General features: G+C 45.3%; 2 protein-coding genes across 2 annotated transcripts in view; one reads left to right on the top strand and one right to left on the bottom strand.

Annotated features, from left to right (window-relative positions):
- Positions 1–23,066, bottom strand: part of T265_04821 (hypothetical protein) — a gene marked incomplete at both ends in the record, with an annotated part of 34,301 nt that overhangs the window by 5,396 nt on the left and 5,839 nt on the right. Inside the window, 2 exons of the mRNA XM_009169667.1 lie at positions 3,125–3,182; positions 10,672–10,954. Of these exons, the coding sequence (XP_009167931.1) occupies positions 3,125–3,182; positions 10,672–10,954 (341 nt within the window). The remainder of the gene's footprint in view (positions 1–3,124; positions 3,183–10,671; positions 10,955–23,066) is intronic.
- T265_04820 (hypothetical protein) overlaps positions 1–23,066 on the top strand; it is a gene marked incomplete at both ends in the record, with an annotated part of 41,937 nt that overhangs the window by 13,433 nt on the left and 5,438 nt on the right. The window contains 6 exons of the mRNA XM_009169666.1: positions 6,784–6,893; positions 10,788–10,895; positions 11,469–11,635; positions 13,197–13,308; positions 18,183–18,339; positions 20,645–20,790. Of these exons, the coding sequence (XP_009167930.1) occupies positions 6,784–6,893; positions 10,788–10,895; positions 11,469–11,635; positions 13,197–13,308; positions 18,183–18,339; positions 20,645–20,790 (800 nt within the window). The remainder of the gene's footprint in view (positions 1–6,783; positions 6,894–10,787; positions 10,896–11,468; positions 11,636–13,196; positions 13,309–18,182; positions 18,340–20,644; positions 20,791–23,066) is intronic.

Genomic DNA, 23,066 nt, shown 5'->3' with positions numbered 1-23,066 from the left:
CTTCGGAACTAGGAACTCGACGTGAATGCCGTGGGGGGATATCAGAAAATAATGGTTAGTTGAAGCACCTGGTAACAGCGTCTTCGTTGAACCGGCGAGGCATTCTGAGCAAGAGCTTGTCCAAACCTTAGGGCGAATTGCCCAATACACGAGTCTTACGGCCAACTCCTTCGCCTGTATCTGGGTCAGATGGTGGCACTGCATGACTTGGCAAGCTATTCACATGTTCTGGAGCAGAGCACACCTTTCCCAGTAATGCTCAGCGTCCCAATGAACGCCGCGTTTTCTTCTGTGTAGTTCCTTCTTTTACCCATCAAGTACAACAGACGCTGCATCACTCCGCCTTTGGTAGCATGCTGTCTGGGTGGTGGTGCAGATGTCTCAGTGGATCTGCTTTTGGTTGGCTGACACATAGTGGAGTTGCTGACGATAATACCGACAAATAGATTCCCATGTGTGTAGGAATGCCCTGGACACGTGGATGTCCAGAGGCAACAGGACTCAATGCGGTTTCATAGTGCCATGTTTGAACTCTCAAAAAGGACCAGAAGGTCAAAACCAGTGAGCAACCTGTAAGGGTTGGATTCCAAGTGTGATCCGATGTGATCCATGTTCTATTTGGACTGGGTTGTATGGGTTTCAGATCCGGAAGAATGTGGAGATCTTTCAGCGGTGGTCTGATCTAAGCCACTAGATAACGCCTCGCTCAGGTGGGCTTGCCAGTTAAGCAAACGTAAACTGATTCTGATGCTGACAGCCGATCAACCAGGCAAATATTGCCCCAGGCTCATGACCAGTGCGGTGTGCGTGTCACAAGACGAATACATCTAACATCCAGGCGCAATAGTGACCGTGACTCTTGCTGGGATTAGTGGATACCGGCAATCTTCACTCTGCCAAGCTTGGCTGCACTGGTGGTGTATTCATGTCGGCGGTGTTGACGCAAGCCAACCTTTGTCGGAAACGATTAGCGTAGGCCAACTGGGTAACCATGTTCGTGTCAGCACTTTCACGGACGTGAACTAAGCGGTGAGCTGTCAAGCTGCTTTCAGTTTGCCAAAGTCCTCACACGTGAGCCACACGAGTTTTCCCGTATGCAGGCTTAAACTGGCGCAGAGGCGCCGACTGTTGTGGTGCTCATGTCGAAAGCAGCCTGTACGTTGAAAACAAAGGAAGTGGTTAGACCTGTCTGGAGTTGCTCAGCACTTAGATCACCCAGACTAACGTCCGGGATATTCACTTCACATCCCAAGGAGGTGCTTCGGTGTGCTGATTATACTATATTATACTACACTATACCTTACTATACTATACCACACTGTACTATACCACATCAATATACTTTACTGCAAAATGATATTTCCGCCAGAAACAGGGACCACATCTAAGATCACAAAAGATTCACCTAGGCAAGCACATGTGTCACGTAGCCTAAAATCCAGACAGAGATATGTGGCAAAAAAGACTTGAGGCATACAGGATGCCCTTTGCGTGAAAGCTTGCACAAATCCTCTTACAGCCTGCATCGCCAATAGTAACTTGAATGTGGGATTCATTCATATCTGTCTCAGGAAAGCGCTTAAGACTGACCGCTTTTTTAAGGTTCTTTCGGCTGGTCGTTTCACTGGACCGCTTGAGGTTCACACTGAGTAGGGAGGCACCAGCTATCACCATCACTTGCTGTGTTGCCGGTACCAGTCAGTACATGTGGAATTCCCGACAAGATAGACTTTCTCTAGATCACTCGCCTACTAAAACATATATTCCAGGGGATACCGTTATGTGCCCTACATAAGAGTGACCTTTTTTCGGAGGTCTCGCATCCTACAGGCATTATATACAAAATGGGAGATTGGCGATGTACAACGAATGGCCTACTCAAAACTGAGCAATGTTCGTGTTATTTATTTTGTCCTTAACTGGCTTAACTACAGTTCTCAAACTAGGCTCAGTCTTTTGTCGGGGTGTACATTCACTGCCATGTTTCTACCCCTTAGTAAAATGAAAATGTACCTTTATCAGTCTGCTTAACTGTGAATGACAGGTAACTCTGTTGTGCCCACCTCTGAGCACTAATCTGTCCATCCAGAGGTCTATTTTTTGCTGAATTACTGTGGTACTTGAGGGTCACATGCAGAAGCCCTAGTAGCCTTGGAAACAGGCATATGTATACTACAGTTAGTCATACAGCCCACTGTGGGCAAAGTCAAAACAAGGAATTTCTATCACGGCCCTCGTTATTAGTGGGGACTGGTCCTAAAGGATATTTAAGTTGGCTCTTTGGGAGTTGAGGTTGTCTGCTGGGTTCTTATCAGATCTTAATAAAGTAAAAGAAAGGACCCCTCTAGAGGAGTTGTTGCGGTTGATGAGTTCTACACCGGTTGCTTACCCTTTACGGCGTCTATGCTATCCAATCGCTGAGTCATCGGCCCGAATTAGTTCGGTGTCCGTTTTAGTATCCAAACAACCAAGCCGGCTTAAACATGTGCAGCACCGAAGGTTCATCAAGATATTTCAACTCACACTATTCCTCACAGCCCTATTGAAGCTAACGGTACCTGTCACCGCCAGTTAGGGCAAACTCAATGGATATTTTAGGCAAGAACTTTCTGTGGTGAAATCTGAAAGTCTGTAGCTCGCTTATGTCAAGTAAGTGAAGTAAAGTTATTGTACTCCGCGTCAAGTACTCAACGATCACGTCTCCAAACAGCGCTTTCCACATACCGGCGAAAGGCAGGATAGTTCGGTGTGGAGTTACTCTTCGTGGAGCATGAAGAGAGCATTGAGAACGAATGAGATGTGGAAGCAGAAATCTCACTTGCTTGGAGTTCCTGAGTTTTTCTGCCCGCCGTTTGAGTATTTGCACACTCAAACTGCAAAATGGATTTTAACTCAATTGTCAGCTAGCTGTTAAGACGATGCGTTGAACGATAATCGAATGTTACTCGTCAGTTTCATCAGAAGCACGCAGATGTCAAGACTAATTAGACAATCTGTAGGAATAAACTGTTTGCCAATCAGGCGTTTTTGTCTGGCGAATACATGGAATCACAGACTGTATTTCTCAAGGGGTTTTGTTGTTTAACTTTGCCCATTCCAACCAAGGAACTCATGTCACTCTTACCTGTCCAGCTCAGGTTGCCCAATCCTTTTTGCTTTTCAGAACTGTGAAAAGTTACCCCCTGAAAATAAACAAAAATCCAACGTTGTAGCTATCTTAACTCTTCGGTGTTTATCGGTAAGGTAATTCAGTTTTGACGAAACTTGGTTGTATAAACAGGGCTGTGAAGTTCATGCCCTTTCTGGCTTAACACGCTGATTCTGAAAGTAAGGGCCAGTGACCTAGAGTTTTCCCATTTCTACAAGACATAAGCATGCCTTGATTTGAACTGCTGTCGTAGAACTCGAGCGTGTTACCAACACTCCATCAGCACACGATCAGGCTAACATGTTCACGCGCAAATGACAAGATTGATTCGCACGGTTTTTCAAACAGAGACACATCTTGGATCGCCAACTCCATCAGCACACGATCAGGCTAACATGCTCACGCGCAAATGACAAGATTGATTCGCGCGGTTTTTCAGAGATACATCTTGGCTCGCCGAACATCTGGTTCGCCTGTCAGGACTTTCGAGCCTGATGGCTTTACGATTCTTGGAAAAATGGTTAAGCGCGTCAGTTCAGGTACTGCTGAACTGAGTGGTTGTGCTACAAAGCCCGCCAGTCTTGTCAGAGTTCCCAAGTTCAAACAACAGCATGTCCAACGAAATGCACTATTGTACCGTTTAAAACAGTAGTAAAGAGGACCACACAAAAAATAACAATTTGGTTACAAACAAAAGAGTTAGTTTCTGCATCCGTTTTTCTTATCAACCGAACCGTTCTCTCAAGTCACGGAAATCCAGGACCTCTGAAGATCACCATCAGCGTGAATAAACTACTTGTCAGCCGTTCACATGCACAATAAATACAAAGTGATATCTATCCATGGTTTTGCCTATTTATGTGTTTTTTTCACTCGGTAGGTGAAAATTTGAGCTGGTCTCGCCTGAACTAAACAAAGGATCTGCAGCTCTTCTATGTTAGCCCATTTTTGTGCCAAATTTTGTGAGACCGCAGAAGGAAATGGCCAGGAAAGAGCTATCCTCCTTTCATCTCTAAGACTACCATAGGTTGTTGACCTTGAACTCAGCCTTGAGGTTTCTGGCAATGTTCGTACTGTTGAACGTGTAATACGAACAGAACTTTCAGTCGTAACACTCTTTTGACGCTTAGCTACCATGCCACCCGTGGAAGCACGAGGGCCGAGGTAATACCAGGCTGCCCATGCCCCAAACAGGGGCATTCGAGATGCCTGTCCCAACCAGTTAGCTACCTCAGCCTCATGACTAATGCAAAAGACTGACTAACCTAGTGGCGGATCGCCCGCTCTCGCTCATTTGTAAACGATTCACGCCAGACTTTTGGCTTTGAGGAAAGTAGGCGAATGGAACAACCAGTTAAGTTATACAGCGGTTGGGGGTTGTTTCAACGAGAGGTGCTATTATTACTTAATTCCTAACATCTGAAATAATTGCGTACGTCTGTATTCAAACAGTTGCAGAAACGCAATAATTTTTACCCATTCTTTTGCTGTGCTTTTGGGACATGATATAATAAATGGATTTTTATTGGTAATCGCACTAACCTATGGACCGCTGGGACGTCGTCACGTGACAGTGAATCAACTACTACCAACCTCCCCGAGTGCGATGCGTCGGTAAGCAAGATGGTAACTGGGTTATGGGTGTTCCGCGGTTTCCTCCTCCCCGTGGACCACTTCTTGCCTTTCCTTCTTCGGAAAAGCGGCGTGGAAATGAGTTCCAAGAGCTTTGAGGCGCTTTCGTCCGCCATTCGGAAGCCGTAGGGCATGAGGTAGACAGATAAATAGAAGGCCATGAAAAAAGGTCTCGAAAAGCCCCGTTTATGGAAATGAGTAGTGTCTACTAGATTCTCGATAACTGCAAACATGGTAAAAACCACTCTCGATTGGCTTGTCACAACAGCTGCGCCAAATAATCCCGCGCACAATGGATGATGTCACATGCGGCTTGCGCTTGTCTGCATAGGCATCCACCCGAACGACTTGTACCCGGTGTTAACCCAAAGGAACACACAAGATTCGATGACGGACTGCTATCAGCATGCCCAACTGTTGTTCGATTGTTCTCAACCGGAGTTCGGACAACAGATTGTTTGAACTGTACAGTTTGTACAAAAGATAGCCTTGTGGGCTGAACCACTCATGAGACGTGCTAATGGCCCACAAACATGGTTAGCCAGCGCCAGCTTATGTTCATTTTGGTCAGTATAACGGTGAATACTAGAGAATACAATACAGTACAATGAAATGCTCTAATATCCAGTTGGTTCGTGATCGTTCGTTCAGCTGTAACACCCTTTCGGCGCCTAGCTGCCATGCCACACGAAGAAGGCACGAGGGCTGGGATACTGCCAGGTTGCCCAGGCTTCGACAGCGGAAGTCGAGACGTAGAGGTCGGGTTAGAACCACGGACCCTACGGTTGGTAAATTTGTCCTCTAACCACCTTAGCCGTCTCGCCCCAATATCCAATAGAATGCACTACAATATCAACCATTTAGCAAGGTGCATACCAAACGGATATGCGTTAGCAGTGAAAAATTACATAACTCTGAAACCCGAACAAGAAGCATCAAGTGGTGAAACAACTTAGGTCTCCCACTCATCAGGACAATGACGAGGGCTGCCAACAACCTCAGTCAACATTCACGGTGCTACACTAAACAGCACAGTCTAAAAATATTTTGACTGTGTCTAGAATAAGCATGAGTGAGTGTGAAAAACACACAAAGTAGAGTGGCGCGTTTTTCTGCTTGCAAGCCTCTTAAAACTGTTCGGCAGCCCACGGTGGCTTTTGCCCATCAGGTAGACGAAACCCCGGAGTTTCCGTCAACCTTGTGTCCTTCTTGAACACAAAATCGTGCGCGATTTTTCCGCGTGAAAATTTAGCTGGTTTTAGAATGGTGCACATTGCTGATAAAATATTATTCATCGATTGTTGCGGACGGATGCCTACACTGCTAAACTGTGCTGTATTTCTCCTAGTTGCTTAGATTTTATCGATCACCGTACGTAGTATACGAAGACACAGATCAACAAATCTTTAACCTCACTTCAACTGACTACTGTTTAATTTTGTTCAGTAGTTTGCAGTGAAAGAGTAATTTGTAAAGTTCAGGTGATATCAACACCAGCCTTTTGCAACTGTTCTGGTCATACCGTGTGCGTTGTCAAGAGTGCTCGTTACAGAAGTAGCCTCAAGGACCTCCGATTGTGCCTTTCGAATTGAGCTATTCACACACTCATCAATTTGGGCGGTTTATTTGGTCCAAAAACGATCAGTATGCTGCAGCCGAAGCAAACGCCTGATGCAAGTAGGATGTACGTGGAGTATTGATTTAGGTGCCGAATTCCGGATAACGAATAGCAGCTACTATATGATGCTCACACGCACCATTTGAGCAGTTCCTTAGAAACGAAAACAGTAGGTGCTGTTTAGAAGGTTACCGGAATACTTATAGCTCCTTCCATTGTGTGCGTTTGTCTTTGTTCGGATCAATAAGCCACCTAGAGTGGCACTTAACATGACCCATATCAGAAAGAGCATCCTAAAAGTTTACCTCATTTCCCACCGGCATGAACCGAACTTGATTTCGAATAACATCATAGCCTATCTAACTTGGACAATTTAATCTTTCAGATTGGAAATTTTATCACTGGACGAGACCTACGAGGGATTGTACACATGCGAGTGTCAATATACTGGATCGGTGGAACCAGCAAGAATTCAACGAGTCCTTCGTGTATTTGGTGAGTTGAATTTCTTCCAAACTATTTGTTCACTGGCAAACATAAAAAATGCGGACATGTTAATTCACTCTCTTCAAATCATCACCATCATCATCACCATCATCATCATCATCATCACCATCACCGACAGCTGAAATGAGCGTTCAACACCGATGCTTCACTGCCGTGCAACCATGATTTATTTGAAGGCCTTATTGTAAAGGAAAGAATAAAGGTGGACGGGGGAGGGACTTAGTGCTAGCTTACTACAGTCATTCCGAGGTGCACACACTAGAGAAAGAAACTGACAACAAGATCGACACTGACATCGGTTGGCAGCCATATCTTGCAGCGTCTCCAACCAGGCGCGATGGGAATCACGTGGTCGCCATCCTGTATGGCGAGTAGCACGGACAGTACCCAAACGTTTTGTAATCTCCGTACCCCTCTGTCAGGTCAAAGATTGGCCAACTCTGCTTCCACCACTCTGGATTGGACACGGGAACCAGTGCTCTCTTCGGCAACACATGTCCCAACCAACACACCTTTGCGTGCCGGACACATTCTTCAATGAAAGTACCCGTTGCACAACCATTTTATTTCAGCCCCGTGAATTTTTCAACCAACTTGCTGCACAAACTACCGCTCATCCCCAAAATTCTCTGGTATTTTGGTCCAACTACGTCCTGTTTTTCTTCATAACTTAGAAAACGCCAAAAGTGATGTACATAACGACAACTTGTTTTCATCTTTACGCATTCATGAAGTCCAGACGTCAAGTTTAGGCCGATTACGTGCTTGTTTCTGGTATTTACTCACCAGAATGATTGTCTCAAGACAAGAGAACGGTTGTTCAAAATAGCAACAAAACGGTAAACGAATAAGCAAAAAACAAACAACAAATAATGAAGCGAAACAGTATATAAAAACATCGGCTGGATGAGAGCTCACTCAGTCGGAAGGAATTCAAGAGACAATTCTGAACCGATTAAAAGGTTGCAATATCATTAGAAAATACATAATCCAATAGGTTCCTCAGTTGTTTCATGACACACCCCTCAGCACACGTATCAATGGCGTATAGCACTCAGTAGTTAGGGAAGACATCCTCAACGTCAACAATAGTTCTTTCAGCTAACTAGAAGGCACCTATTCCAGCGGTTTTTTGAAGTGCGTCTACCTGAATCTCATCTTTCATGACTTCATAGTTTACTCTTGCCGCTGAAATTGCGCGCTTGGTGTAAATTCTAGTGAGCTAGCTGTCTTTAACTTAGTTATGGCCAAAGATTAGGTTTGCTTATCGTTTCTAGACAGTCAGCCGCTCTGCTTCAGTGACTGATATCAGGGCCGGCTTTCACCCACGCAGGTCGAGGTTGATCAGACAGACAGGTTATAGCAGCTTGATAATATCGTGCTGCAAAGTGGTGTACACATTTCTGGTAACTTGAGTTGATCTTAAAATCACTTCAAGTAACGTAAGATTGATTATTCTATCCCAAGGTACCGCCCAAACCTGTATGATACCACGCAGGCACAATCCGTTCTATTAGAGCTGCTTTCAAGTAATTCATGCTTGATCATGATCCGGAGTAGGTTAATAACTGTACTGGCAGTTTGGTCCTCAGGTGAGCCTCTTCTACATGTTAACTACAACTGAACCGGTGTGGCAATCCACACATGCAAAATAGTAAGATACCGACAATACAAACTGGATTCACACAGTTCAGCTCATCAATAGACGGAAAATCACACTGTGGATGCCCATCACCCTGCTCTGGCCAAAGGATAGCTTGAAAACTGATAGGTAATAAAGAACCAATCTCTGAAATCACACCTCAAATCGTACTCTGCACGAAAAAAGCAGTCGGAAGAGAACCAAAAAACAAGTAGCTCAAAGGAATCTGCAACAGGAAATAGCAAAAGCAACCGCCTTATTCAGACAGATCGCACAGTACATGCTACAACTAATCGGTGTTCGCGGAAAATGGGCTTTCCGGCCTCAGGCAGCATCCTGCTCATACTTCTTATCGCGACATAATTCTATTCCATCCACAAATTGAGCATAGTGAAGTGTAAACTGGACCAGCTGGCCCCCTGTATACACGCCACGATATCGGACCCAATGCATGGTTCATTTGGAGGGATGGGGACTAATGTATACCTTCGCACTTTTGCATGTTCCACAACGTTTAGATGGTCATATAATGAAAATCTTGGATCAGAGGTCAGGCTAGATCAACTTCCTTGTCCGAACTTACGATACGCACGGTGCAGTATTACTTGAGCGCGTTTCAGCTCAGGGCTTATCCACTTAGCCAGCCAATAAGAATCCTGCCTTCTGTAAATTTTGATCAGCTTCATTATTCGCTCGACCAGCGTTGTTCGTTTGGAGTTTAGCAAGCAGAGCTAAACGGCAAAGCAAGGAAAAATCCTCGAACTAAGCTTCGATATCTATGAATGATTGGGACCGAACAAATCCCCTGAGTAGCTCGCGTTCATCATCGACTAAGCTCTGCGCAACAGATATCCTTGAATATGCTTAATTTCCGCCATTGTTGTTTCTGCCAAAGCTTAGCTGCTACCCGCATAAACAACAGTCTTCTGTGACATTCGTCCCCTCTGGGCAGAGAAAAACCTTGTCACGGTAAGGCATTCCAGATGAACCCTCTCCTTCGTGGATTTTACAGTAACACCTTAGAATAATGAGACCCCTTCGAATTGTGATCATACCCAACAACAATCAAATGAAGGATTACTGGCAGTTTTATTGCCCAGATTCTTCAACCTCCAATGGAGACTTCGTCCTCTAAGGGAAGCCAATCTGTGCTGAAAAGCTGAGAATCCCTGCACAACTGTTTCACCTTTGTTGGGAATCGTCATCAGTGCGCATCCTGGAGGTCACCGGTTCTAAACAGGTAGTTTAGAACCGGTGACCTCCCGGCCAATAGTTTGAACAATCAACAACCCGCCGCTGATCAGCAATGTGATTAGCTTGGACGGCTTCGCCTACTGGACGAAATCTCCATCAAAAAATCCCGAATCTCACACTACTAGCCATCTATAAGTAGCAGAGAGAAAGTGTAAATTCACAAGATATGTGAAAGTTCCATTCAAGAGGCCGACTCTCGAGGAGCCAGTCAACACGTATGCTCATATGGTGCGGATCCCGTGATTGAAAGCCGAGCGGTCTTATATCCTCTGTAAGTGCGAACTACTCAAACTGGTGATCAGCCACTCGTGGCCGAACAGTTAAGTGTTCAAACTGCTAGCTATATGGTCCGAAATTCCCTGGACTTTACAGGATGCGCACTGCTGGCGATTCCCAATAAGGATGAAAAACCTGCACAGTGCCCCTCGGCTTTTCAGCATAGAATGACTTCACTTACAAGACGATGTCTCCATTAAAATTCCAAAGTCTCGCGCTTCCAGTTCATTCCTCCTCTACCATTATAGTTCAACTTTCACTCGGTTATAGTTTGGCTCCAAACAGCACTCTGCACTTTTACTTATGTACAGGGTGTCTCATAATAGACGCGAAAAAGAACGCCCATGTTAAAACTTTAACTTTATTTGAACATACATGCATCATGTAGGTCTACTGTAACTAAACTGGCATTGGAAAAAATGTTGAAAAAAACCGTCTCCTTCTTCTATAACAAGTTGGAGGCGGTATAAGTGGAGACACGGCATGTTTAACTTCTTCAAGCGTCACTCATGCACACTCCTCTTCAATTCTTGCTCCCAACTCCACCAAGGTGGCGTCTCATAACAGGATGCACACAGGCGCGGGGATATCCACCTGAGACACCTGAGTTATTGACGAAGATGCCATGGTGCTCCGGGACTGAAGTTGCTCGACGGCATTCTGTACAATGGGTGCTCTTTCATCACTCAGAGATTTTCTCCCTTTGACAGAAAAATCCAATACAGATCCAGTGGACTCAAATTTCGCAATCAAGCGTGTAATGGTCGACATGGTGAAAGAATCTTTGATGAGACCATGTTTGGTTTTGCAACCACGAAGTGCAGCGGTGGCGCTTTCACCAAAGGAATAATAAAGTTTCACAATTTCAGTGCGCTTACTGACATCCATCGTAAATAAAAAAATGCTAACAGTTGCATACAAAATTTCCTTTATGTGACTACTAATATAAATCTTTTTATTTTTTCTTCAACTGCTACGTTTACTTACTTAATTAACTTTTGCGTTTATTATGAGACACCCTGTATAATGAGTAGTCGCATGGTCTGACCGCAAAAAATCATAAAAGTCAAAACGAGATACTGTCCCCTGAATTCCTCTTCTCCAGAATGGAACACCCACAAAGTTGCTGAAATGCTGCTCACTCTGGATTGCAGCAAACGGATAGGCGAACCTTCGCGTAACACTCCCCCTGTAATGTGACTGCACACCTCTCGTGTATTCTTCTAGCACTTGCTAATCCTATTGCAGATTTAATGTCCCTACGGTTCAGTCGAGACGTTCTTCACCATTTGGTAGCGTTTCTTGATGGCGGAAACTTTCCATCTCGCTCCCTCTCTTTTGTCATGACAATAAAGGATACGTTTCCCTCTCCCTACTTTGCATTTCACCAGCAAAACCGGTGATCGTAACCCACAGGTCTTCGTATGATACCGATGCGAACGTGAACGATAACGTGGTCTTGCAGTGTGCGGCCGAAGGCATACCCACACCGTACATATACTGGCAGCGTACAGGAGGACAGAGCAGTATCATTCGAAACTATGGAACCTTGAAAAGCGTGAGTACTTTCTATGAGATCTTACCTCTTCTTTTTTGGACACAGTCTTCAGGAATGGGTAGGTTATATATGTGTGTGTAATTAGTGAAGTTGGAGAACTCCTACCAGACAATTGATGAGAGTTGTCAAACAGAAATATGAAGCGAGTATTTCCATGTGCTCCAACAGTTCTTCCTCGAACCGGATTGCGCAACAATATTTTTTGTCTTTGCCTGTGTTCTCTGGAACTTTGGCGATGCCTCTATCCAGCAGTCTGTGTGTATCGACCCATCTATTAATGATCTCAGTGACACATTATATAAAGGCTGTCAGCATCTTGACCATAAGTTCAGCTTTAATCTGAGCAGTTTCGACTGATGGAATTTATTCCATTAGTTCCAATGTGTTTCGAAATGCAAATTGTCTTTTGAACAAACAGTTCTTAAACGTACTACTACTACACACTACTGGTTTCGCACTTTTTGGGACTCATCACGTATCCCTAGTCTCTCAGCTTCCATCGACCTTTTCTCCCAAATGAACACTAAAGTGTACGCATAGTACACTCATCTTCAAATTGGCTCGGTGTTGACGAGGGGTCTCGCTTTCTGTATTCTCAATTTCTCAAGCCGTGTGTTTCATCAGCTACTTGAATTGCCTCACATATAGCCGAGTTGAAGGTTTGTTTTCACGCTAAAGTGTTCATTCAAACGGTGGAAAACGTGCGTTTCAATGTTGATCCATTCACGATGTTCTGCAGACATATCAATGGTATGTCAACGCTTACAGCGTCTATTCTCTGGAGATTAGTTTCCGCCATTGTTCACATTTTTGTTGGATTACTACCTCCGAACAACGTAACCATGGCGTACCAAACTACTGATAGTTCGCTACTACTCGGACGATAGTTGATCGGCTTGCCGCCGAACAGATTGGACATCGCGTCACAGATGATAGGTGCACGTGCAGTCCAAAACAGCTCGCCGGACAAGGTCGTAAGGTCGTAAGGCCACTTCGTACGTTATATGTGCCAAAGACCCTCATCGCTTGATACCCATTATCCAACATCGACCAGACTACGACAGCGAGATATGCCAAGTTCAAAGGTCACGTGGGCATCGGCGAATGAGAACACGGGATAAAAGAACAGCGTCCGACAGAACAACTAATCGCGGTCAAAGGTCATCCCCGGCTACCGGCGGGTATATCAGCACACACGTTACACTACTGAAGGCACACCCACTAACCCACCGCTACGCACAACTACGCACTGATGATGTCACCTCGATCGGTGGTGAAACTTTTGCAACCGAATTGCCCGCTCAGCGAACAAGCCAACGACCATCTACGCTACCTGAGCTACCGACATTCTCCTCTACAGAATACCCATTATCCATTTGCCTTTAATATCTTGTATCCAACTCTGCTGCCCTCCGGAGTGGACTTCAGGCACAGAAGGCTTGCGATTCTCTTTGTCTAAGACAGTTTACGTCAAGTTCGAATCCAGAAACAAATATTCTTTTTTCATCACTCAAACACCTTTTTCGACTAAACTAACTGGCTACTATCCATTATTTTTCAGGGGAATGAGATCCGTTTCGATGCAGTGCAAGCCGATGACGCCGGCGAGTATGTCTGTTTTGCTGAAAACTCTATGGGGCAAGCCCTGTGGCGAGTTCAGCTCAGAGTTCGCCGTGAGTTACCTTGTGTACCACCTGTTTTCCAGACCAGATACTGCTGTCTTAGATAATGTGGACGCCTTCGTAAAGTTTGGAAAAAACGGAAACACCTGTTCCCATAACTGTGGATGGCTAGTTATCTACCTGTTCTTGGTTGGGTACAACCCCTCGGGACCGACCACAATCGCTCTATTCATGGAAGCACGCTCTCTCAGGGGTGCAAAGTTCGAACCCTAATTTTGTAGCACTCTTCTCAACGGTCAAGACTGACACCAACTGGTGCGTAGAAGAATGTGTAAAACAGTTATGCTACCAAGTTATCAAAAACAAAACCGATTGCTGTAATCTTGGATAAATATAATTTAGCATCTTTTTAACTGGCCGCTTCGTTGAACGAATATGACTCTTGTAAAAGAGGACAAAACCTTCAGCAAACAAGTGGCTGAAAAATATGGTAGTCAAAATGCACTTTCGATAGAGATTTCGTCGTATGCTGAAAATCCGCGAAGCATTGTCGGTTGTTTCATCTTTCGAACTCGCGACCTTCCAGCTAGATGTTTGGACAATTGGTCGCTCAGTCACCAGCAGTCAATCAGCAGAGTGATTGCCGCGCCATCAGACAGGATATGGTGTAGTTCCACCTTCAACCTCGGGATCTAAACCTCATCTGAGTAGTTGTCACTTGAACAGCCATTCAGAACGTGTGAATACGTGATATGGATCCCCTGACTGAAGAATGAGCGGTGCTATACGCGCTCTAAGTGCGAGCTAATCACACTACTGATCGGCCACTGGTGGCTCAAATTACTAGCCGGAGGTACCGGGTTCGAAGCTCGCTGGAGTTTCGTAAGATGCGCACTGCAGACTGTTTTAAATAGGGACAAAACAGTTGTACGGTGCTTCTCGGTTTTTCAGCATGGGTTGGTTCCAATCACAGAACGAAATTTCCAATAAAGTTCTCAAATATCCTCAGGCTTTTTCCTGGAGGGTTGAACCCAACCGCGTGGAAACCCACCCCCTTTGAATAAATCTCATTTACTGCTGATGGGGACGGTTATCTAAGGCCACCCAACCATCCAATAAGGTTTGGCTAAGTTTGTTGTCAACATAGTAGTATAATTTGACGTATTTTAGTGCACGTACAGCATTGATTCCGTTGGTTTCGATCAGTGTGGTGTGTCCTTGTTCCGATTTGTCGACACTCACAGAGTTACTGGCGCACAAATCAAGAGTTTACTAATGATATGAGGTCAATCTCACCCTAACTAAACATCCAAGCTGATAGGTTTGGGTATAAGGTGCCATATGCACAAATGTTACTTTTTCTCCCATATGTTCTCTTCTTGAGGGGCAGTCTAACTCTGAGAATAGGGGCAATTGAGACCAAACTTCTCGGGAACATATGCTTTTCTGTGGTATTTCCTTGGGGTCAGCAACTTACATTCATCGCCCTTAATCCTGATGTAAAATTGCCGGATATTTAATCGGCTGGCTGCACAAAGTGACTGGCTAGGACAACTGACCAACAAGTAATCGACACATGACTGGTCACTTGTGTTCAGTTACCATGATGTTCAATACGATGATAGAATGGGCAGACACTCGGGACTGAGGTAAAATCGTTACAGCACGTGACGTGTTGCAATCCTAGTTCGATTTTCTCCAGACTCGTAATTACCATGGCCATTAACCGCAAGACTTAAGAAAGCAGTCACATCTCCAAATAACGAGTTCCAGATCGAAACACAACCAGACCGGCAAGGACATTGCCAGTTCGTAGAGGACTGTATAGGAAAGATGAAGAATTTGACGTCATTGTAAGTCCACACCTGAGATACGTCAGTCGAAGGAATGAGTAGTGTCAGCCTCGTGTCGCTGGAGCTGTACAAGTACCTAATACCCTCTCAGAAAAGGTTTCGGCTCCACAAATGAACCGTGTATGTGAAAACACCTTGTACACCGAAGTGGTCATCTGGATGTGATACTACTTGTGAGGTTGCTGAAGACTCCTGAAGCCCGCCTACAGCCGGGTTCCCTCCAGTAAGGGTCCATCAGCTAAGCATATTGTCCAAGATTCCTTGGGGCACAGCGCATTCCTGGTTAGTTCTAAGAAGTTCGAAACCAGTAACGGGCTGCTCATGAGTTTTCGTCAATCTGATTCCCGTTTTTCTCATTCATTCACCACCGTTTTCAATCCCATGAAAGATTTGGCTGTCGCATCCGTACGTCTTTGTGACTCCAACATCCCTGCTTTTGTTTGTTGACTGAGTGAAGTCAACGGCTATCTGATTATATCCGATACCATGAGTTACAGCTTGACTAAAGGAAAGTTATATTGTTGATACAAAACCAGGTGATACATGTGACGGAGAAAGTTGGCCGTCCTGAGTGATGAATGATGGCTATCGAGGATCGGTATAATCACAGTTTGTGCAGGCTCACGGGCAGTTATAGCAACTTTGAGGCAAGGAGGGTGAAGTGAAATGGTTGGGTGATACGCATAAAATAAGCCACCGACTAAAATTGATTGCCAAGCCTCTACAGAAAAAGCATCAGTGAGATCTAGTTAAGTGACTCCAGGAGTGCTGGATTCACCGTAATTCACCTTCGCCATTTCTCCTACCAGATTGTACTGCATCGTAACATGATGCCCCATAAAGTAGACATTCTGTGTTCAAGTGGCAGTCTGATCGGTTTTTCTGTTACAATGCCCCCCCCCCCACATATAACTACCAGACAATTAGCTCAATGAAACTGTTTTCATCTTGGGGGAATTGCTTACTGGGTAGCACGTAAAACTATATATTTCAGGGAAGCAGGTGGGTTTTTCAGCACGGGAGCGAAGTGTGTTGTATATCGCTAGCGCCCCACACAGTTGCGACTATCAAGGACCCCTGGGTAACCGGGATTAGAAGGGCTGCTCCGCTAAGGTTGACAATGTTTTAGACCGGATGAACAAACTGTTTAAACCGGCCTTCGAATGCCCGAAATTCTGGGCAGCAACCCGGCAGGGTCACACAGTCGAACCCACTATGTGTAATTGGTGAGGCCAATTAAGGGCAAAGTATATCTTGTGTGACTGAACCAGTTCGATAGCTACTACTGTCACGGTTCCACCACCAAACCAGTAATTATCATTGGTGGGGAATATACAAAACTGCACATCGTGTCAGAACTTCCCTATCAAGTACGATCCAGCCAGCCTCTTCTGAGTAGTAGATGTCCTGTGGGACCGTGGCTTTGATGGGGACCCAACCATCAGCTCCTTTCGGTGCGTCATCCGAATGACCATACACATCAGAAAGCTTGTTTGATCCAAAGAAACGAAAGATGAGAAAACCTCTGGAAACATCCGTAATTTTGTTTCGAAAGCCTTCTTTCAGTCAAGCTATCAAGGGCTACGAGGAAGGTTAGATTCCCGAAATCTACTGAGACCCTCAGCTGCGCTAGATGCTGACCAGACGCCCCCGACCCCAATGTGCAGCGCTTCACGGCCTTGTATCAAACCCAGACAGCGCGAGTCAGCGTTGATCAATATGCAGTGCGTCTCAGCCTCGTACCAAGGCCTGACCGCGTGCGTCAGCATTAGACCAAGTTCAGACAGTGTCCCTCCAATAAATAGCTTGTACTTTCGCACTCGCACGCACTCACGCTGTCGCGCTCGCTTGTTCAGAATATAACTGTTGTGTTCGTTTCTGTGAGTTTCTTCCGACGCTAGGAACCGGAGCGGGTCAGCAGCAGATAACAGAGATTGGCGAATCAGTAGATATAACAAAGGTCAAGTTGGCTTTTGACGAAAACGTGTACTGTGAATATGGATCCCCCCTTCAGTCTCAGAAGTGTTTGAATGCATATCCCCACTCAAGCGTCATCTCATGCCTCTGGTCCTGATGACCTTTCCCTGCCCTGCTCAACACGACAGTGCCTGTCTAGCCTAGGTGAGTCCATTTGGAAGAAAGAAACCGTTCCGAAACAGCTGCTGTCTGTCGGTAATATTGCCTATCTTCAAAACAGGTACTCGCAGGGACGTCAGTTAGACTTCTGTCGTAACAATGTTACCGGTGTCACTGGTTTCTCCTCAAACGGTGATAAGTTTACTATAACTTACCTCATTTCCCAGGTTTTTTGAAAAATGATGGCGATACACTCTGGTCATGTGACACTGACAGCAACAACGCAAAGATGTTCGTTCAGCTATTGTTTTGGCAGAGGGCGGAATATGTCACTCTGGTCATGTGACACTGACAGCAACAACGCAAAGATGTTCGTTCAGCTATTGTTTTGGCAGAGGGTCGGAATATGTAGGTAAATAGAGTTACTGCTGTTTTGAAGGCACCGAAAGCTGTATAGTAGACTTTTTGAGGCATACAGTGTGCTCCTCTCTTCGAGATAGCGCTTCTTTCCTGAAGGTTTCTTATAAGGGTGTTAGTACGATAGTATGGTCCTCTTGTATCCTGCTCCACTAACCGTCAGTATGCTGAACTCGGAAGCTGACCGGGCAGAGTCCCGGGGAAGGGGTGAAGTTCATGGAGGAAATGACCAACTCTTGGATGTACAGATATGTCAAAAAAAGTCTCTTGCCAGCTGATCACCGAACCTATTCGTGAAGGCGCAGTATTGATTTTAGGTATCTGTTTTCACCGTACTTTGCTTAGCGTTCATCATCTGTTCTAGCCCTTTTCTCCAACGCATTTAAGGACGGCAATCTTATTGAGTAGTACTCTTATGTACTAAAATTACAGAGACTAGAACCCCGGCTCCCGACGGTTTACTCAAAGTTCTCTTCAGTAACCGCTAGTAACCATGATTATTCACGCCGCGTGTGGATCAATCAGCTGCATCGATCCCATCGAAATGAAACCTTACTCCTTTCATTTATTTTCCCTCAGATCCACCTATGGTGCGAATCTATCCGTTTGAACCGAGTCAGCTGGTCAACTGCAACCTGAGACTCGTGTGCACCATATCTGCAAACCCTCCGGTTCTAGAACCCGCCGTCTTTTGGACATCAAACAGGACTGGGAGCATAACCGCCGACACTCCGAGGTAAGCCAGACTCAAAGGGTCTGAAATGCCGCAAATCTATTACTGTGTGTGCGTGTGGTGCGCGAAAGACATTAGTGGGGGACCTGCGTTGAAGAATCGTCAGTCTGAATGAAGATGATGTGGAGGTGTATGCATCAAGTCTGTTGTGCAAAGTGCCACTTTCGAGGAGATGCCACTGCCCGAATCCTTAACAGCTGGTTGTTTCGACCTGCCGGTTTGTCTATTTCGCTGTTTATCCGTTTTGTCTCGACCAGCTATGCTCATCAGGCAACCTGTTCTGCAGAACGGTTGATGTGGATTAGCTGGCTTGAATGAGCGCGATGAGCGCGAATTCTGTAAACATCTCTTCTAGGAGGAGACTGAGCTTGCTCCGGATATCACAAACTCATACGCGCGTCTTCTGCAAAAGTGTTAACTCGACTAAACAATCTAGTTAGTCGATAATCATCCGATGAACTGAGCTATCAGCCTGCAAACGCTTCAGCACCAGTTGAACTGACACGATTAGTGCATAGGCCAGCGGTGAGATGCTACCTAGAAATCTTCAGTCTGGTTTCTTGACGATCTACCGTGCCCCTCACGAAAGCAGGGCGGGCTTCCATATGGAGCTTTATCTCATGTTGTACACTTCATGTTTCGTAAAAAACGATTGTATCTGTCAGCGGGTCGTTAGTCTGTTTTATTTCAGCAATCTACTGGTGTAACGGTGGATACTACTGATGAGGTATTCGAGTACTATGTGGTTTCCTCGTAACTCCACCTCACGTCTCATGTAAGGTGCACTCCATGGGGGTTATTACGGAGCCTGTGGAACTGCGTTGCAGCGTTCGTTTACACTTGCGTGATAGTCAATAAATGTCCATGAAAGTTCAAGAAAACGAGTGAGGGTGTTCAGTTTTTAAAAACAAGGTGCATATGAGATGTTTGCTTTCCTGTCCAATAGTTTGTGACCATTTAGGCGGTATTTGCTTATAGCTGACCTCGCATCGGAGGACTTTCCTGCTTACGTTGGTGCTTCAACAAGTTTCACCGGCTGGTGGACCACGAATGGTAAACCATTCGGCTGGCTGCTCGGGCAGCCCATTCGAATAACAGCACCCCAGGAAAGACCCTCAGTTGAAACAGTCATGCTAACTCTTCGGTAGGCTTGTACACGGCGTTCAGCGCAAAGCGCATCTGGCAGCACCCACGGACGAAAGTCGGCATAGTTAACCGAATGTTCAACCGAACTACAGTGCCGTGCACTGCAATTATCGAAGAGTTTGCCGTACCGCAGCGTCCAGCCGTTATCCCGCACTAATTAGTTATTATATGACGTTTATCACGAACGATGCGAATACAAAGAGCTCGTCGGTACACGAAAGATGTCAGTTGGGCTATTCGCATAAGATCTGAGACGTTTCAAAAAAGTGACCCAAAAAGCTATAGGTTATCTGCTCACCCTATGTCACCTGACAATTTGATTTGGTGGTGGTCTTTTTTTCACTCTGCTCAAAAATTTATGGCGTTGCCTGGAGAGCATACGACTCCACAGGGGAAAAGGACCGCGTGGAACGCCCAAATTTCCTTGAATCGACTCATGGTGTAGTTTGCGAACATGTATAGTTGCATGTCAGTAGGAATGAGTACACCTCAGGTGATTCTAAAGAAAACGTTCCTTGTACTGAAAATGCAAAATTTTCGTCAGTTCGTGAATTCTTGTCAGTACCTTCTCTGTGCTTTTCTGGGTTTCTCTGTTGTACGGCTACTTTATTTCATCCTCGCTCGGTTTTGTTATATTTATGTGCAATTCGAATATTTGTATTGGCACGTGTTCCCTCAAAGATCATGTGACTGCCAACCAAGCTCACGAGCTAACGAACAGAATCGCCTGTCCTAAAAGCTTATAAGTCCAAATAAGCCAGGGTACTAGACTACTAATAAGGTTGCTGAAAACCTCTGAGACGTCGAGTTGGTGTGGTAGATTACACGCTCGCCTACCGTCCATCTGAGTTCGATCCCCGTCAGAGCATACACTCGAAATTAGGTGGAGCTGACACAAATTTGTAAGCAGAGACTCACAGACACCCAGATCTTGACATCGGTTACTAGAGACTAAGCAGACCTTAAGCGGAATCAAAAAATTCGGGGAACGAGCAGCAAGGAAATGAACTCCCTCATAATAAACAGGCGTAAATCACGCCACCCATGAGTAGTCAGGACAGAAAAGAATCACTGTTGATTCACAAGAGAAGTCAACATTGATCACCACACTTTTCTCCCAGTTTTACCACATTTCCTTCTCTTTGTCTGTTTTCATCCACAGAACAAGAATTCAGTACCTTAATGCTGGATTGATGAGACACTCGGTTCTCGACCTACTCCCAGTCACATCAGCTGATTTTGGGCAAATGCTCACCTGCTCAGCAACCAATAGTCTTGGAGAATCTTCATCTTCTGTGGTAATTCAGCGTGAGTTCTCGTCGATTTCAACCAAATCTTTGCTCTCGTTAGTTATTACATAGTCCGAGTCCAGTAGATTTTGTTGGTTTGAAGCCCTCCAACACCCACCTTGTTGGGGCAACTTGGTCGGTTTTTGTCTTGCAAGTTTGTGTTACCACGAACTAGAGACAGCTGAGGGGCGTTGCGAGATTGCGGCCATCTTTACTTGTGCACACCTCTAAACTTTTTGCCTCTGAGTACGTAAACTTGGAGTTAGTTGAACGAGGCTCATTTATCTGGATATGTATGTTGCTCCGTATAAACCCACAAACCCGTAGGAGTGTCTTACAGGATGCTATTGGGTAGAAAGTTCCTTCGCGGTCAAATTAAATTGAGTTGATGTTGTAGGCAAACTATTGCTCCATGCGCACAGACAGATTTCCTTGAAACAATAAGTGCCTAAGCCACGCTTATTCGATCATCGGTCGCCGATGAGATTCACCAGCGAAGGATGCTGTCGATATTAGCCGATCGATAGTTCAGTCGTATCACGTGGTGAGTGGTGCGGGATAAATCCATGTCAGGGCTCGAACAAGATATGTAGATGATCAGTAGTCATGTTTCAGCCGATATAAATCGACCATTCTGAGAATGATGGTACTGTGAAAAGGTTTGGAAATTGTCTACGGAGATTTTGTCCTGTAAGTTAAACCAGTCCGTGCTGAAAAGCGGAGAAGCACTGTACGGCTGTTTCATCCCCACTGGGATGTAAGTTTTGAGCTCAAGACCTTTCGGCCAGTGACTCAACACTTAGCCGTTCGGCCACGAGTGGCTGACCAGTAGTATGATTAGATCTCACTTGGCATGGCAGATTAATGACTGGCTCTTCGAGTGGCTTCTTAGAAGAAAGTTTTACTTATCCAGTGAAGTTACTCTTTTCCTGAACTACTTCTAGATTATTGGTAGTCTGCGGAGATTTCAAGCGAAGTTTTGTCTTGTAAGCGAAGTCAATCAGCACGTGACCACGAGATGTGGCTTCCTTGAATGAGTGGCCAGGTACGAGTGGTCCTCCGCTGGTGGCCGGACGGATGTGTTGAACCACTAGCCGGGAAGTCACGAGTTCGCAACTTTCTGATTTTCGTAACAAGCGTACTGCTGATGATTTCCAATAAGGACGAGACAGCTCCACAATGCTTATCTGCTTTTCAGTATCCTAAGTTTTCGTGAAGATCTATAGTAACCTGGGGACCACGTTTATTCATATGACAAGTGCTTTCATGTTGAAAGGGACTCTACATCCAAATATTAGTGTAAGGTAACTTAAACAAAAGTATCAGTCTCCTCCGATTAGAATACATAAGGATGAAACCCACTTGTAGAGGAAACCGAATTGGCTAAAAGATTACTTCACTCCGCGGCATGAATGGGAAGAAGCGAGATACGTTTTCGAGAAGTTCAATCTGGTAGATCAAGCATGTTATTGCGGTAACTTCGGGAAGGAAGAGAGTTTTTATTGGTAGAATCGCTGTAGTGTCTCTGTGATGATATGGACGGTGTTTTACGGAGATCAGATGTTAAAGTAAGACTCAGATGAAGTTCTTCGCAATCTCCTACAGATATTGTGCTGAACAAAGGCCACCTCTATGTACACCGCCAAATAACATGAGTTCTACTCATTCAAAACACGTTTCAATCATCAGCGTGCAGTTCGGTGCAACCCACATACTTCGTGTTGAAACAGCCGGCTCTGCTTAATCGTTTTCCGTTTCCAAAAAAACAAAAGTTAAACGTGTGGATAAAAGAGGTCCGAGGAACCTAGAGACTACAAGAGCAATTGGTTTTGAGAATCCTCAGGTATTGCACATCGTCCAGAACACAGACGACGCTGAGCAGGACGTTTTATGCAAGAAACTGGAACCAGTAAAGGTGAAATATCGATGGGTTTTACCGAAATACACTCAGTTGCAAACAATTTTGGTTGTGGGAGTATTGTAGTTCACAGTAAGTCAGCAGAACACGTAAGTACGGACACGGGTGTATTGGGTACACGCGGCCAAACTGGTCCGCCTTCGTGGCAGGTAAGCAAAACAACTGAGTCACATATCCAGTCAAACCACAGCGCTCACGCGAGCCAACCAATCGGACACGCATCCAATCAGCCACTCATGTCACTCGTCAGATCGATGGTGGAACGACGAACGGACACGCACACGCGCAAACTCTCTGACACACCGAAGCAGCTACTACAGCCCTCCACTGCTAGGTTTAGCCAACTCCAGCTTGATAACGTTCGACCGGCCTTGACT

The sequence above is a fragment of the Opisthorchis viverrini genome, assembly GCF_000715545.1.
Source record: "Opisthorchis viverrini unplaced genomic scaffold opera_v5_85, whole genome shotgun sequence".
In the NCBI taxonomy this organism is placed as follows: Eukaryota; Metazoa; Platyhelminthes; class Trematoda; order Opisthorchiida; family Opisthorchiidae; genus Opisthorchis; species Opisthorchis viverrini.
This window is presented reverse-complemented; position numbering and strand designations above follow the sequence as displayed.